Raw genomic sequence first — 17,920 nt, 5'->3', positions numbered from 1 at the left:
AAAGACCCATCATAGAAAACCCAAGACTGAACCATATACTGAACTGTTAATTAGCACTCAAAAGTGCATTTTCATTAAGATTTTATATCACCATATTGCACTTAAAGTATTATTAAAATCACTAACTTGAGCATGTTTTATAATAACAAGTCTGATAACATAAGATATATTTAATTTATGATAAATGTTCATGCACACCTATCATATAAATCAAATGATTAATTAATGAGTTTAACTATTAGCCATAATTATTTCCAAAAAACATTACCAGGCTAAAAAAGAAACTACAAAGGATATCTTTCAGCTTTCTGAAAGGATTATCATAGATGATCTTTCCTCATCTCAAACTCATGTATTGAGGATTGATAGGTCTTGCTTTCATGCGTGTATGCAAAGTGATTATTCATTCAAATAAAACTCAGCTTTGGAGTCACCTTGTGGTGTTTTCTTTTGTTTTTGTTTTTTGCTTGTTTTTTCAAGTTTTCAAGGTGTATAGTTACCCTTTTAAAGAATCACTTGAATTTTTAGAACGCATTTGTTTTGGACAAAATCAACATGATTTCTGTTTTTGTACTCACTTTGAAGGCCCCAAAAAATATCATTGAAAACATATGAGATTATATATGGCTTTGAAAGAAAGGAAAACACTAAGGATTCTTCATGTTGTAGTTTTGTGAGCAAAAGTTTACATGTAATAGCAACAAAAAGGAGTGTAATATGAACACAGGAAAGTACATAATCTTATTTAACAAGAAAAGCTCATTTGACAGAGAAAGTCTTGTGGCATGATGAACTAAATTACCACTATGATTAAAATAGACATGACCAAAAGCATTAAATAAGAGGCAATAATAGGGCATGCTTCATTGGTGAATATGCTCTTATACAAGCCTCCTTTCAAAAATTCTGTGTAGAGGACTCAAAGATAATGTAGAACAAAACCACGGTCAAAATTTGTGTTATTCAAAATTCATACTATCATTTATGCACCCATGATGGACCATTGATGCTTTCTAGTTCCCTAGTCATTCCATCCTAATATGCTTCAAGCAGGATTAGGCAGCAGGTTCATGTTGATATTAAAGCTGTCTTCCTATTTTTTCCACCTGATCTTGATTAATTGTAGAAGCTTTCTCTTGGAGGTGTTACAGGTATGGATGCTATGCCCAACAATACCAGCATGGTATTCACAATTGAGTTATGGCTTATACTAATTAGGATAAGGTGGCTGCACAGGTGTCAGAGGCTCTACAGCTACATGTTCAATGCTCAATAACTTTTGATACATCTCATTTAGGGGTAGCGGTAAGGGAGGTAGTTGTTCTTGGACCTTTGGTAATTTCTAGTTTGGTGATTAGTACTTAAAAGTGCATTTTTATCATGGTTTTATATCATCATTTTGCACTTGAAGTATCAATAACTCCTTAACTAAAATATGTTTTATAATAATGTATCTAATAATATAAGATACCTATAATTTGTGGTAAATGTCTATTTTTAATGCAGGTCTATCACATAAATGAAAGGATTGATTGATGACTTGAAGAACTTAAATTGCAAGGATAAAGAGATGGCCAAACTTAGAAAAGAGATGTCGGTGCAATCCAAACCGGAACACTGTTTGGTAATTGGGTCATATCTAGAGCTATATATCTCCGATTTAGGTCCACTTTATATGGATGGAAAGGTAAGACATAGGCCTACAACTTTCATATGGAGCCCAAGATCTAAAAAGGCCATTATCAAGTCCAAATTGTAGCAACAACAAAGAAGCCCGAATCTGTCTTCCAGCCCGAGCACTGTTCGGTATGTTGGCCATATCTGGAGTTCTAGAAGTCCAAATGAGCTGAATTTTTTACACAAGAAAGCTGAGACAATTGCCTACAACTTTCATGTTTGCAACGGGCTCTAATTTTGACGTTATCAATGACGTTTTGGGCAGACAAGAGAAGATAAGGATTGTCACCAAGTCAAAAGTTGGCCACCCACTTATCAATTAGTCATCAAATCAATAGTTCCCAATTTTGGCCTATAAAAGGAGGCATTTGCCATGCATTTAGGCATCTTGGTTTCCAGATCAAGATCATGCTCTTTCTTTCTCTCTTTGTATTTTTTGTAATGTTTATGCTTTGCTTTCATTAATATTAAGTTTATGCCTTTCATTTCCTTTCCTTTACTTAGTTAGCTTTTATGTTCTTATTTTGTTTATCTATTTTGCTTTCTTTCATTATGTCTAGCTAAGTTAGTTATGTCAAGGTGAAAAGGTTACACTAATGGTGTAAGAATAAGTATAATGTAAACTTAATATGGACTTTAATGTTTGATACTAACATGTTTTATATTTGTTATCTTGTTCACTCTTTAATACTTTGCTTGTTAAATGACTAATCTTGATTTATGTTGTATAACGCTTGGTACAACAAATGCTTGGCACTTTCATAGCCCATAATGTATGGTATAACCGACACCTGAGCTATGAAAGGAACTTGATTTGTTGTTAACATAAGTTATAATCATGAATGCTTGACGAGATTTACAAGTATTAGCATTAATTGAATAAGATGACTAATGTAATCATGTTAACAATATATAATCTGATTGGAACCTCCTTTGTGTGTGGTTTCCAATTCAATAATAAGAGTTTATACTATACTTGTTTGATATACCATTAGTGGAACCTCTAACCTTGACATTTGTTATTATTATTGCTTAATCCTTACATTAATATTTGATCTCCAAGTTCTCATCATCATCATCTTCTTCTTCTTCTCTTTCTTTATTATTATTATTATTATTATTATTATTATTATTATTAGTACTACTACTACTACTACTATTATTATTATTAGTATTATTATTGCTTCTATTATTATTGTTGTTGTTTATAATTGTTGTTTATAATTTGTACAATTAACCTCCCTGTGGTTCGACCCCGGTCTTGCCGGGTTATTTATTACTTCGACACTCCTGCACTTGGGAGAAGACATCAACCTTTTAGTCGTGTCAAGTTTTTGGCGCCGTTGCCGGGGAGGTAAGTTTTGTATAAATTATAATATTTATTTTATTTTCACTTTTCACTTTTCTTGTATATAACTTTGTTTTTTTTTTTTATTTCTTTTTATTTTATTTTCTTCCTCCTTCTTTTGCTTTCTTCTTCTTTTTTATTTTATTCTTACACGTGCATGAGAGTGTGGTCACGTACATCAAGTGGTAGACTTTGTAGGCTATCCTCATCATTTTCAGAAAATATGGCCGAAGAAGATAATCAATCATTTCATAATGAGAATAATGAGAATAACCGTGCTTAAAAACCTATAGGTGTGTTAAATGTTAATGGTTTTTATGAGAATTTGTTGTCTTTTCTTGATCAAGTTGTGCAATAGGAATTTTTAACATCTATGGCATGACAAATCATAATCTCTGCTACTACTGCTGAACAATTGATTAACAAACTACAATCTTTCATCATTATAATTGATCCCTCTATGAGTCACATAAATCGATCAACTATGAAAAACCATAAAAAGCTTAGATTGGATTTGAGCCTTTGTTTGTAAAACCTTGTGTCTTTTGATTTTCTTAATAGCAGATTATTTTATTTTGTTGTTTCTTATATTAGTTTAAGTGTGTTTCAGGTTTGTCAGTGTTTGCTGTTTCAGGTGATGTATTCTATAATCTATCTTTCTACCTTAGGACATTGAGGATAATGTCTTTCTAACTGTGTTTTCTATTATTAAAACCATTTGCAAAATTATTGTTAGGATGGCAGAGTAATTGAGGAACTTTAATGACTCTTAAGACGCATCTTAGTAAACATTCTTAATAAGGTCTATCAGAATACTTCTTGAAATATTCATGTTTACAAACTCTTGCATTGTTATCACTTGATTCTGCTCATATACTCATTTAACAAGTATTCATAAACCTTTATTTTCACATATACTTTAACATATGATTGTGGGTTGCACATTGGATTATTACATTATTTATGTTTTTTTGTTAAAGGTAACAACTAAGGGAAAGAGATAGTATATAATTTACAAAAAAAAATGATAATATTGATGATAATAAAAATGTAGATAAATTTGATTTCATGGCCTCCCTAATCCAAACAATTAAGCCTGAAGTGGTGTTTTAACACCTAATACCTTAAAGTCTACTAACTTGGGAGCTATTGACCTAGTGCTTATTACATAGGATAAGGAGAAAAGATTAAAAGAATCAAATATTGCACTATCTATGTATCAATATCTACAACTCGAGTTACTAAGCTTAAAGGGGTATCTCAACACTTAATGCCTTAAGACTAACTACTTTGGGAGTCATTAGCCAAAAGCTTGTTACATGGGTTAAAGATGTATTGTATTTTAAGTTATATGTATATACATTAAAAAAAAAAGAAAAAAAAAGATAATTATCTCAAACCAAGAAAATTAATAAACTCAATACCTCTTAAATAAGATATTAATAAACATTCATTTTATGCTCAATACATCAACACATAGTTATGGCGTTTTACCTAGAAGAAAACAAAATTTTTGTTCTAATGTTTATTTTTTTTTTTTTTTTAACTTTATATACATATACTTTAAAAACATCATGCATCTTTAACCCATGTAACGAGCTTTCAGCTAATGACTCCCAGACCAGTTGGTCTTAGGGCATTAGGTGTTGAGACACCCCTACAAGCTTAATAACTCGGGTTATAGATATGGATACATAGATAATGAAATGTTTGATTCCTTTAAGCTTTTCTCCTCAACCCATGTAACAAGCGTTGGGCCAATAGCTCCCAAGTCAGTTGACTTTAGGGTATTAAGTGTTAAAACACCCCTTCGGGCTTAATTGCTTAGGTTAGGGAGGCTACGAAACCAAAAGGCTACGAAACCAAACTTATCTATGTTTTTATTATCATCATTTTATTTTATTTTTTACAAATTATATATTGTTTTTTTTTTCATTTTTTTTTTTTTTAATTATATACAATCCCTTTCCCTTAGTTGTTACCTTTAACAAAAGAACATAAATAATGTAATAATCCAATGTGCAACCCATAATCATATGTTAAAGTGTATGTGTATGAAAATGAAGGTTTAAGAATACTTGTTAAATAAGTATATAAGTAGAATTAAGTAATAACAATGCGAGAGTTTATAAACCTGAATATTTCAAGAAGTATTTGGATAGACCTTGTTATGAATGTTTACTAAGATGCGTCTCAAGAGTCACTTTAACAAAAGAACTCCTTTACTCTGTCATCCTAGTAACAATAATTTTGCAAATGGTTTATAAAATAAAAAAACACAGTTAGTTAAATTATTAATTTTATTTTTTTATAGTATCAACTACTACCCTTTCCCCTAACTAAAACGAGACATTGACTTCAATGTCCTAAGGTAGAAAGATAAAGTATAGAAGACATCACTTGAAACAACGAACATTGACAAACTTGAGACATACTTAAACAAATATAAGAAATAACAAAACAAAATAATATGTTATTAATAAAACTAAAAGACATAAGGATTCACAAACAAAGACTCAAATTTAATCTAAAATTTTTACAGTTTTCCTTAGTTGACCAATTTATGTGACTTATAGAGGGATCAATTACAAGAATGAAATATTATAGTTGGTCAATCAATTGTTCAGCAATAACAGTAGAGATTAAGATTTGTCATGATGAAGATGTTAGAAATTCCTGTTCCACAGCATGATCAAGAAAAAACAACAACTTATCATAAAAACTATTAACATTTAACTAGACCTATGAGTTTATGGTGAATGTGCAGTTGGGCCAAAAGGAAATATAAAAATCTCTTTCAATGTGCATAGAGCACCAGGTAAGGCAATGAAGACATCATCATGGTTAAACATTGCATTCATTCGATCATACATTGTGGAGACCTATAGTTCCTCTCTAATGTTTTTTCCAATGATGTCCCTTTTTGCTAAAGCTTTGGGGACGACCCCCAAAACTTGACTACCTCCCAAAAATACAGCTATTGACACCCCCTATTAACCCAAGGCTGCCTCTCCCATACACTAAATGAATCTTTCTCTCAGCTAGTACCTGACTAAGATGATTTGCTAATTATAAAAACTCATTTTCTTTCCTAGGACTAGATCCACCGAAAACACAAATATTTCTTATATGATAAGTTGAGGAACTTGCTATTTTTACACATTTTTATATCTGTTAAATGTATGGGTTGAGTAGAAATGAAGGGAAGAAAGAGAAGATTTTATAGATGAGAAATTGAAAATGCAATTATACCACCTATATGTAGGCCAGCTGAAGTTTCACACTCTCTATCTTTCTCTCTCTCTCTATTTATTTATTTACTTATTTCAAAAAAAAATATATGTACAGATAATTGTGATTATGACTCCCATCTTCCCTTGGATTTACATCAAAGAACGGCTTAAATGCCTTTTGTGTGTCGAGGATAGGCTTCCTATCTAGTTTTCTTAAAAACTAACAAATATGGTCTTTTTTAGTCAGATTCCCAAAAGTATGCTGAGCATGTTCTTTATAGAATTGTGGCCACAAATCATGAATTGCTTAATACTTGCCCTTATCATGGTTTTGAAAAATGGAGATTGGTTTCATATTTTTATGAAGGGTTAACACCTAGAGATAGGCAAATAGTTAAATTGACGTGCAATGGAACTTTTAAAGATAAAAACCCTAATAAAGCAATGGAGTATCCAGACTTATTAACTGAAAATGCTCAAAATTAGGACACTACAGGTACTTATAAGGCACCGAGTAAAACTCAACCTTATACATTTAGTGGAGGTATGTACAATCTTAGGGAAAATCATGACATCCAAGCCAAGTTTGCTTCTTTAGCTAGAAAAGTTTAGGTGATTAGTACTTAAATAATAACAAGTCTGATAATATAAAATACCTTTAATTTATAGTAAATGCTCATTTTAAATGCAGGTATTCTCACAATTCAAAGCATTGATTGTTGTGATTAACTATTGGAAGTGAAAGGATAGAGAAAAGGCTAAATTTATGAAAGAGATGCCAATTTACTTTAAATTCAAACATTGTTCAGTCATCGAATCATATCTAGAGCTATAGATCTTAGATTTCATATTAATTTATATGGCTGGAAAGATAAGAAATACGCCTACAACATTCATGAGTATGGAAAGACCTAAATTTTCCTTTTTAAATTCAAAGTTTAGCTACAAAAGAGAAGTCTGAATTTGTCCTGCAATCCAGCCTGAACACTACATAGAGTTTTACCTATAACTGGAGTTCTAGAAGTCCAAATGATCTAAAATTTGGTGGATGGAAGGAAATGACAATTTCCAACAACTTTCATAAGAAGACCAACTCAAATTCAGATAGTAGAAGTGACATTTCATCTAGACAAGAGCATGAGGGCTATCCACCATGTCCACCAACAGCACTTCTTGGTATTTTAGATATATCTCGAGCTGCAGTGCTCCAAATAATTTGAAATTTAGTGGGTGGAAGGAAAAGACAATTTCCAATAACTTTCATAAGAACACTTTGCCAAATTCTGATTGCATCAATGTCAATTCAGCCAGCCAAAGTGCTTGAGTGATGTTGTCCACCAAGTTCACTAATCAATAGTTGGCCACTATATCAATTATCAATTACCAAATGAATAGTTTTGAATTTTAGCCTATAAAAGGAGGTATTTACCATTCATTTGGGCATCTTGTTTTTCATATCAAGATCATGTTCTTGCTCTTTCTTTTTATATTTTTGTAATTCTTAAGTTTTGTTTTCATTAATCTTTTGTTCATACTTTTCATTTCCTTTACTATACCTAGTTAACTTATATCATGTTTATGTTCTTATATTGTTTCTTTAAGTTTTTCTTCTTCATAATGTCTAGCTATTGTACACAGAGAGATACAGTGTCTATTCTTTAATAGATGTAAACAATAACCCTAGAATGAGATTAATATACTCCAAGGTAATTCTTATTGCATGGAAAAGGTTGGCCTTTTCCTTCTTTTTTTTCCTTTTTCTTGTTTTTGTGTTTGTTTTACTGGTTTCATTTGATGTTGTTTTGATTATGTAATTTTCTACAGGTTTTCCATAATATGAACTTCTTGATCACGTTGTCAAATAACCTCCAACAAAGATGATACTTCTATAAGAAAGCTAAAAATCAGGTTTGAGAAGTATGACACAATGGAAACCTATCCCAAGGCACAAACACTATTGGAATTGAAATGAATGACACCATAAAGTCAATTATACCTTGATAAGTTAGATTTGATCTTTGTCCTATTAAAGATAACATGTTGCATAATGCAAAACACAAGTTTATTTCATAAATTCATAGTTACCTGCTTTTTAACGTACAAAAAACTTATATAATGCTTCAAATAACCCTAATGGATCCCATATATGGGTTGATTTGAATCCACCTACAAAATTGACCTAAATAAGTAATAATAAACTAAAGACTAAGAAGAAAATAATAAATATAATAAAAATCTAAAATTAAAATCTTAGATATGCTAAAATAAGATTTGCCACCCATAAAAAGTCCCAAATAGACAAGGAAATCATATTTGAATGTGAAATTGATTCTGAAGTCTTCTTGCCTTGTTGTGCTTAGTTTTCTTGTTTTATATGGACAATTAATGAAGAAAATCTCCCTCTTTTATATCTGTCAATTTAGGTTCTTTCCTAGACTAGGAGAATCATTAATTAATCCTTCCTAGTTTAGGAAATCAAATTTAGCAGCCCCCTTGTATCCTTTGTTGACTAGGAAATTTTCCCATTTGTTGATAAATATTCTCCTTGAATTTTAGGAGAAATTTGAGTCCTTGTAGAATTAGAAAATCAATCCCAAACAAATCTGATTTGATTCTAACATCTTATTTAACCCAAGCCAACTTTGAACCCCATGTGACCCAAACTCATATTCATTAATAGGGACTAAACTAGATCCAAAAATGCACTCAAAATAAACTTTCTTTGCTGCCTAAAATCATCTCATGCATAGCCTGTCCTGATTTGACCGAATTACCCACCAAAAGAATTAGGCCGAACCTATCATCCATAATAATCTCAATCTAACCAAATGCATCTAAGTAAAGACCCATCATAGAAAACCCAAGACTGAACCATATACTGAACTGTTAATTAGCACTCAAAAGTGCATTTTCATTAAGATTTTAAATCACCATATGGCACTTAAAGTATTATTAAAATCACTAACTTGAGCATGTTTTATAATAACAAGTCTGATAACATAAGATATATTTAATTTATGATAAATGTTCATGCACACCTATCATATAAATCAAATGATTAATTAATGAGTTTAACTATTAGCCATAATTATTTCCAAAAAACATTACCAGGCTCAAAAAGAAACTACAAAGGATATATTTCAGCTTTCTGAAAGGATTATCATAGATGATCTTTCCTCATCTCAAACTCATGTATTGAGGATTGATAGGTCTTGCTTTCATGCGTGTATGCAAAGTGATTATTCATTCAAATAAAACTCAGCTTTGGAGTCACCTTGTGGTGTTTTCTTTTGTTTTTGTTTTTTGCTTGTTTTTTCAAGTTTTCAAGGTGTATAGTTACCCTTCTAAAGAATCACTTGAATTTTTAGAACGCATTTGTTTTGGACAAAATCAACATGATTTCTGTTTTTGTACTCACTTTGAAGGCCCCAAAAAATATCATTGAAAACATATGAGATTATATATGGCTTTGAAAGAAAGGAAAACACTAAGGATTCTTCATGTTGTAGTTTTGTGAGCAAAAGTTTACATGTAATAACAACAAAAAGGAGTGTAATATGAACACAGGAAAGTACATGATCTTATTTAACAAGAAAAGCTCATTTGACAGAGAAAGTCTTGTGGCATGATGAACTAAATTACCACTATGATTAAAATAGACATGACCAAAAGCATTAAATAAGAGGCAATAATAAGGCATGCTTCATTGGTGAATATGCTCTTATACAAGCCTCCTTTCAAAAATTCTGTGTAGAGGACTCAAAGATAATGTAGAACAAAACCACGGTCAAAATTTGTGTTATTCAAAATTCATACTATCATTTATGCACCCATGATGGACCATTGATGCTTTCTAGTTCCCTAGTCATTCCATCCTAATATGCTTCAAGCAGGATTAGGCAGCAGGTTCATGTTGATATTAAAGCTGTCTTCCTATTTTTTCCACCTGACCTTGATTAATTGTAGAAGCTTTCTCTTGGAGGCGTTACAGGTATGGATGCTATGCCCAACAATACCAGCATGGTATTCACAATTGAGTTATGACTTATACTAATTAGGATAAGGTGGCTGCACAGGTGTCAGAGGCTCTACAGCTACATGTTCAATGCTCAATAACTTTTGATACATCTCATTTAGGGGTAGCGGTAAGGGAGGTAGTTGTTCTTGGACCTTTGGTAATTTCTAGTTTGGCATTTGGCTTGGAAGTGATGGGGTTTAGGTTTTTTTATGTTGGCAATTTAGGATAGAGTGTGGTAGTTTTGGGGTGAGTTTTTCCTACCCCTATAGCCATCTTCAACATGGTGAACCTCTTTTCTTTCGAAGCCTTTTTTCCTAATGGGTGTAGAAATTCTACCACTCTTAACACCTTGCTCTATGCGTTCACACACTACCACAATGTTAATGAGTTATTCGGTCGAACTACCCATCACATGTTTGTAATATGGTGCTTTAAGGGTGTTAGCAAATAAAGAGGCCATCTCTTTGTCCAGAAATAGAGGATGTACTTGAGTAGTTGATTCTCGCCATCTTTGAACATATTCCCTTATGCTTTCTTTGTCCTTCTTCTCTAGATTGGACAAGCTAGTTCTGTTAGGAGCGATGTCTATGTTGTACTTGTACTGCTTGACAAAGGCATCCACCAGATCTTTCCATCTTCGGATTTTTGTGTTGTCCAATCTCATGTACCAGCTCAATGTTGCCCTATTTAAGCTATCCTAAAAAAAATGCATTAGTAGTTTTTCATTATATACTATCTCTATCATTTTATTATAGTAGAACTTAAGATGAGTCATAGGGCATTGTGTTCCATTGTATTTGATGAATTCAAGAATGTGAAACTTCTTTGGGATAACCATATTGGGACTAGACACATCTTTGTTGCCCTTAATGGATCATATAACTCTACCCCTTCAATGACTTTGAGTCTAGCTTCCAGCGTCTCTATTTTATTTTTATCACTACTATCAAATGACTTGGCCTTATGGGACTCATTAGTAAATACCTCTATAACTGTCAAGGCTGGTGTAGGTGTCGCTGACTGCACAAATGTTGGATTTTGCTGAGGCTTATGACCATGTTCACTCATTCTTTCTTCAGACTGAAATGTAGTAGGGGCCTTATTAAAGGTGACTTGTCGATTAGAAGGACCTTTACCAGAGGTATTTCTTAGTGTTTGCTCAAGTAAGCTAGTGAGGTAAGCCATGCTTATTTTCAGAAACTCTAACTCTTCTTGAAAATGGGTATCACGGCGAGCACACTCTTCATCTTCCATGTTTTTTGCTCGAAGTTGGGTGTTGCATACTTTTTGGGGAACTATATTTCAATCTTATGCATATGTGTTAAATGTTTGAACATGTAATCTATATGGTGAACTTGCCCTTCAACGGGTGACATATAATTGTAACTCTTTGCATGATGAAACAAGAATCTTGATTCTTGCCCACACTTTATAATAAAAATTTTCTGAGTGACGATCTTTATGTCACTCATAAGTCTTGAGTTCAAGATGCTTCAAGAAGGATTTGTCCTGATGTAAATAAAGATAGCACATACAACCTAAGGACATGTTCTATTCATTGTGTGAACATGGGTAGCTTTTCTACTTGGTCTTAAAAGGTTTTCATATTTGCCTAGTGACGATCTTCATAAAGATAATATTGGGGCGTTGCAAGAAATGGTTAAGGCATATATACTCACCATTACCAAGTAGGCACTTAGATATGAGTTGGGTGTTTCACGTATATAAACCCTGACCAATAGTCATAGGGTAGATAACTAATTCCCCACTTAACTTAGAAGCTTGTGTGTGCTTTTCAAAGAATTAAAGTGTGGTGCATGAGGCAATTTTATACAATACATGAACAAATATATACAAAATGTAAAGTGCATAAGAAAATAAATAAAGGAAATGCATATCAACAATAAACACGTAAACCCAACAATAAAACACAATTATCAGACAAAACAAAGCTTAGTCCACAAGGTGTCTAGTAGAGTTGTCATTTTGTCGTACGTGTGTGGCGTCGCTGCGATCGTCCACCATCTTAAGTAAAATGGTTTGGTCTATCTGGCAAATATGTTGTCTCTTATTAGTAAAAAAGAATGGGAGTTGCCATTTAGTATTTTGATCACTAGAAACCCTAATCGGTCTTATAGATCGAGTACGGAGACTGGTTGCGTAAAGGAAAAGTATTAGCACCCCAAATACACCCTACCTAAGGTAAGCTGTATTGTTTTATTGTCTTATAAAAAAACTAAGGTTTGATTACGTTTTCTAGTCTTTGGTCCTGTCTAAGGTTCAAGAAAAGCCCTTCTTAATAAGAAGGTTCTTATCTTAATAGGGTAAAACCTAACCATTCTAGTGTCTAAAAAAAATAAATTCAATATCTAGAATACGTATTATGTATAATTGAACCCCGTATACTAAAAGACAAACAAAATAAAATTTTTGTTATTTTTGAAATTTTGGTCAATGTTCTCTTGACTTTAATAAATTGGTTATTAAAGCCAAAATACATGCTAAAACATTGTTTTTTCTTGTATAAAAAACACAATATGATTTTTTAGCTTTGAGACAATTGGTCTTATGTGTAAAAATATTTTTTTTCAATTTTTTTGTATTTTTAAAAGTTTTGACGAAAACCGGGCATTTTAATACTAGATTTGTATTTGTTTGGTATAAAAATATCAACCAAATACTAAGCAAACTTCAGTAAAAAAAAAAACATGGAAAACAATTACAATTTTTGAAAAGGAATTTTTTTTGAATTGGGCCGGACCCAGCCCAACCATTTTAGGTTGGATTGGTGTTGCTAGCCCATTAAACAGTGGGCTTCTCTATTGTTCACATGCAACGTGAACATTAGAGAAGAAGATGTAGAAGAAGAAGAAAGAGGTGGAGGAGGAGAGGGAAAAAGGTTGACTTGCGGTGGCTCACGGTGCTGCTAGCTGCAGTTGAGGTGGCAAGACGCAGCTGTTGGCAATGGTGGAGGTGCCGATGATGATGGTTCTCACCATTTCTTCCCCTGGTTTTTCTGGTTTTTCTTTTCTTCTTCTTCTTTTTTTCTTTTTCCTCTCTCAGTTCTCTTCTCTCTTATGTTCTCTTGTCTCACTTGTCGTCTCATTTTTCTTCTCTTCTATTGTTCAACCCTTTTTTTTCTCTAATGCTCCCCTGTTTTTATTGGCAAAAAATAGGGGAGAAAAAGGACGAGGCAACCACTGTGCTGCCGCCCCTTTAACACATGGAAAGTTTTGGACAAGTGGGGGTCCTTAGTCGGTGTCTTTTTGAAAGGGAGTTGGTGTCTTTTTGAAAGGGAAAGCGGTGGAAAACAGAGGAAGAAAAATCTTTTTCTTCCCCGGCTTCGCGCGACTAGGGGAACAAGAAGACCCATAGTGTCATTCAAAATGACACCATTTCAGGCTTCTTTTTTTTTTTTTAACAATGTATGAAATGACACCGTTTTGGATAAAACACGCTGTTTTATTTAAATGAAAACGGCGCCAAACTTATATCAAAGTCCAAATCAATCCTCAATTTGTGATTTATTGAGTCCTCAATTGTAATTTTGATTTTAAAAATCAATTCAATTGCATCCCTACCAAATTTAATCCTCGACCTTAAAGTTGGCCGCTTTTTCCAAATTTGTCATTGGTCTCGAATTAGTGTAATTTGACCCTCAATTGAGCAATAAACTTCTAATTTCTTCAATTTAGCCCCTGATTGGTTTCAGATGTCTTCAATTAAGTTCTTAATTAGCTATCAAACTTTAATATTTATACAATTGAGCCCCTGATTTGACCAAATTAACTCTCAAAAATTATAATTTGACTCCAGACCTTTAATTATTCCAATTAAAGCCCAAATTAACTTCAAAATTATTTTTTCTTGTAATCCAACCCTTAATAGATTCAATTAAACATCCAATAAAATTTAATTGAGTCTATAAACATATGATTTTTGGACTTTTCTTCTTTAAATTGAATTTTCTTTATTAGTAGGACTCTCATCAATTAACAAAATACCGTCAAATTTCAAATTTTGTATTTTTAAACCTCCTTAACCAAATTTTAGCCATTTTTTGGATGTGCTGACATTCTCTTTTCACTACTATATTTTTTTATTTTTTATATATTTTGAAGAGAGAAAAAATATGAATTGGAGAATAACCAAAACATGGGTTATGACAACTTTAATGCTTGATACTAATATATTTTGTATCTGTTATTTTATTCACTCTTAATACGTTGCCTATTAAATGGTTAATCTAAATTTATGTTGTATAACCATTGGCACAACAAATACTTGACACTTTCATAGCCTAATTATATGCTATAACCGACACTTGTGCTATGTAAGGAACTTTATTTGTTGTTAACATAAATTAACATTATGGATACTTGACAACATTTACAAGTATTAGTATTATTCAAATAAGATAATTAATGTAATCATGTTAACAATTTATAATCCAATTGGAACCTCCTTTGTGTGTGGTTTCTAGTTGAGTAATAAAAAGAGTTTATATTATACTTGTTTGAAATACCATTAGTGAATCATCTAACCTCGACAATTAGTTTGTTCTTGTTTAATACTTACATCAATATCACATTTCAAAAGTTCATTTCAAATTCTGTTCATTTATTGTTTATAATTTTATATAGTTCATCTCCTTGTGGTTAATCTAGATTTTTAATGTTGTATTTGTTATCGTATTCACTCTTAATACTTTGCTTGTTAAATAGTTAATCTAGGTTTATATTGTATAACCCTTAGTATAACAAATACTTGCCACTTTCATAACCCAACTATATGGTATGACCAACACCTATGCTATATAAGGAACTTGATTTGTTGTTAACATAAATTAACATCATGAATATCTAACAATATCTATAAGTATTAGCATTATTCGAATAAGATAATAAATGTAATCATGTTAATAATTTATAATCCAATTGAAACCTTCTATGTGTGTGATTTCCAGTTGAGTAATAAAACAAGTTTATATTATACTTTTTTGAAATACCATTAGTAGATCCTCTAACCTTGACAATTATTTTATCTTTGTTTAATCTTTACATCAATATCACATCTCAAAAATTCTCTTCAACTTTTTTTTATTTATTGTTTATAATTTTATATAGTTCATGTCTCTATGGTTCGACCCTAGTCTTGCCGAGTTATTTATTACTTCAACACTCTTACACTTAAAAGAAGACATCAATCTTTTAATCGTGTTAACCATGTCAATAACCAATCTTAAAAACATAGTTGAATGCTTACTAGAAGGAATCCAAAGCTGAACCTGAACCGTAGCACGCCATTTAAAGGTTAGCGTGGCATTTGATTGATACTTAAATTTCGCATGTCAAGAATGCACTTTTTTTTAGAAATTTTATGTGTTCAAATTTTTCTCATTTTACTTAAGAGTACATTCTTCTTCAAAAAAAAAAAAAAATAGTGTGGTTTATCTTCTTTCATTATTTTTTATGTCATAAGAATTGGTTTTTTAGCTTTTCTTCACTCCATTACTTCTTTACCATTTATGATTTGTTGTTTTTTCCTTTAGATTTGCTTGATGATTTGTTCCATGGCTTTTTTACTAATTTATTTACAAATGTCCTCATGGTTTGCTTCTTTGTTTTTTCAGCTCTGTGTGTTTGTGTTTTTCTCTTTCAGACATGAAGAAGTATGATGTGGATTAGCTCATAAACTTGTATCATTTTTATGTTGTAATATGATTCTTTTATTTTTTTTGTTGTGTTTTCTCCTCATTGAAAATTTAGAAAATTACCAACTTTTTTGTTGGAACCTCATGGACCAAACAAGTTTCAATTGGGCTCCTCTTGCACATGGATAAAATATATTAATGCCTCCTCTTTATATTTCAATGGACCTTTAAAATTTGACTTGGTTGAAATTTTCAAAACCAATGTATTTAATGTCTTTGTCTTAACCTGAATCATTAACCCATTTAGAATATTTAATGGGTTCTTATTGGTGTTGGCTAATATACCTTAAATTAACTCATTTAGAACATGTAATGGATCATTATTGATGTTTATAAATTGGTTCACATCATTTTTTTTTTATATTCATAAAAAAGAATGAAAGTAAACCTAAAAAATATGGGCTTCATCGGTGGATTAAAAAATAAAAATTAAAGGAAATCTATAACTTAGACGCATTTGAATCGTTATTTGCATGCAGTAGAATTGGAAATTCATATAAAAATCAGGTGGGTCAATTTCATAAAAAATAAAGTAAAATAAAATGATCACTATTAATAATATTAATAATATGTAGCTGATAATAATTCTCTTAATTTTAATTTCACGTTCTCTTAATTTTAATTTCACGTTACTTGAATTGTCCATGATCTCTAAGGATAGGAATTAATATATTTGATTTTGACAGAAATCTTAATTTAATTTTTCAAAATTGAGTTCCTGTCTTGATTCTTAGTAACAATTAAGCATTGTTATAAATAAAATTATATATATAAAAAAGAAGAAGTAATGCTAACAAAGAATAGAAGAGGTTCCTTTCCAAATGATGACAATATAAAAACTCGTAAAAACAAAAGTCAACAACCTAATCAATACGCAAAAACAGCAAATAAATTTGTCATGATGGCACTCAACATTGCTGCCTTGAGGTTAGAGGAATGGAGAGATGCACTACTGTAGAAAGGAGGCAAATAAGGAAAGCCAGGTCCTGAAGGCGTCCCAAAATTTGGGAAGCCCGGTGGAAGAGGTACGTTTGGAAACCCTAATGGTGGAGGATGAAAATTAGGTTGGCCAGGAGCACAAAGGGTTTGAGGAGGAGGGGGAGGAGGAATCTCTTTTGGTGTAGAAGGGGGGCTTGGAACTTCTGGGCTCTGAGAAGATGACGCCCTGACTGAGATAGCAACCTTGAGTCCCGCTTGGCAATGACCAGGAAAACCACACACGAAGTACGAGTGGCCTGCTTTGTCGAGGGTGATGAAGTCTCTGCCACTAGCAAAGGTGGCGACTGGGGATTTGACGTTGCAAGATTCATAGTCATGTTTGGTCACTTGCAACACATTGTGGAACATGGTGTTGTAATTGAAAACTGCATGCAATCACATTAAATGTGTTGTGTTAGTAAACATGATCGTGTCATTTAAGCGTTGGACACCAATCCATCCATGAATCTAAACAAGTAATTAAATTTGATATTTATCACATTGATTTGATCATTTTGCTAGTAAATTGTATGTTTTTTTTTTAAAATAAATAATATAGAGACAGGTACGGTGCATACCAAGAGTGTCACCAACTTGGAATTTCTTGGTAGAAGCCCACTGGTTATAATCGACTCCAATGGTCCAGCCATCCGATTCACCAACATTGTAGCCAGCACCAAAACAAACTCCACAAAGAGCCATCATCATGAACAGAGCAACCGCTATCTTTGCCATGACTAAAAAACTACAGTGAACGGAGAGAATAGACCTAAAGCAAAAGAGAGAATGGAAAGAGTAGAGAAATCATGTGATAAAAAAATCACGAACAAACCCTCTCTATATAAGAGTTTTTCCACCCCAGATCAAGAAAGAGAGACTTCTTTAGTATTTTTCTTGTTTCGTGTTTTCCTGTTTAGCATTAAAGAAATAATTAAATTAAATTAAATAGTTCC

General features: G+C 32.1%; 1 protein-coding gene across 1 annotated transcript; it reads right to left on the bottom strand.

Moving 5' to 3' along the window:
- Window positions 1–16,856: 16,856 nt before the first annotated feature.
- Window positions 16,857–17,702, bottom strand: LOC105117098 (chemocyanin-like). The gene is made up of 2 exons (XM_011014643.1): window positions 17,546–17,702; window positions 16,857–17,353 (listed from the first exon to the last, which is right to left on the bottom strand). The coding sequence occupies exons 1-2, from the start codon at window positions 17,700–17,702 to the stop codon at window positions 16,857–16,859; spliced, it is 654 nt and encodes a 217-aa protein (XP_011012945.1).
- Between the last annotated feature and the right edge of the window lie 218 nt (window positions 17,703–17,920).

The sequence above is a fragment of the Populus euphratica genome, unplaced genomic scaffold, assembly GCF_000495115.2.
Source record: "Populus euphratica unplaced genomic scaffold, PopEup_1.0 scaffold1176.1, whole genome shotgun sequence".
Lineage (NCBI taxonomy): Eukaryota > Viridiplantae > Streptophyta > Magnoliopsida > Malpighiales > Salicaceae > Populus > Populus euphratica.
This window is presented reverse-complemented; position numbering and strand designations above follow the sequence as displayed.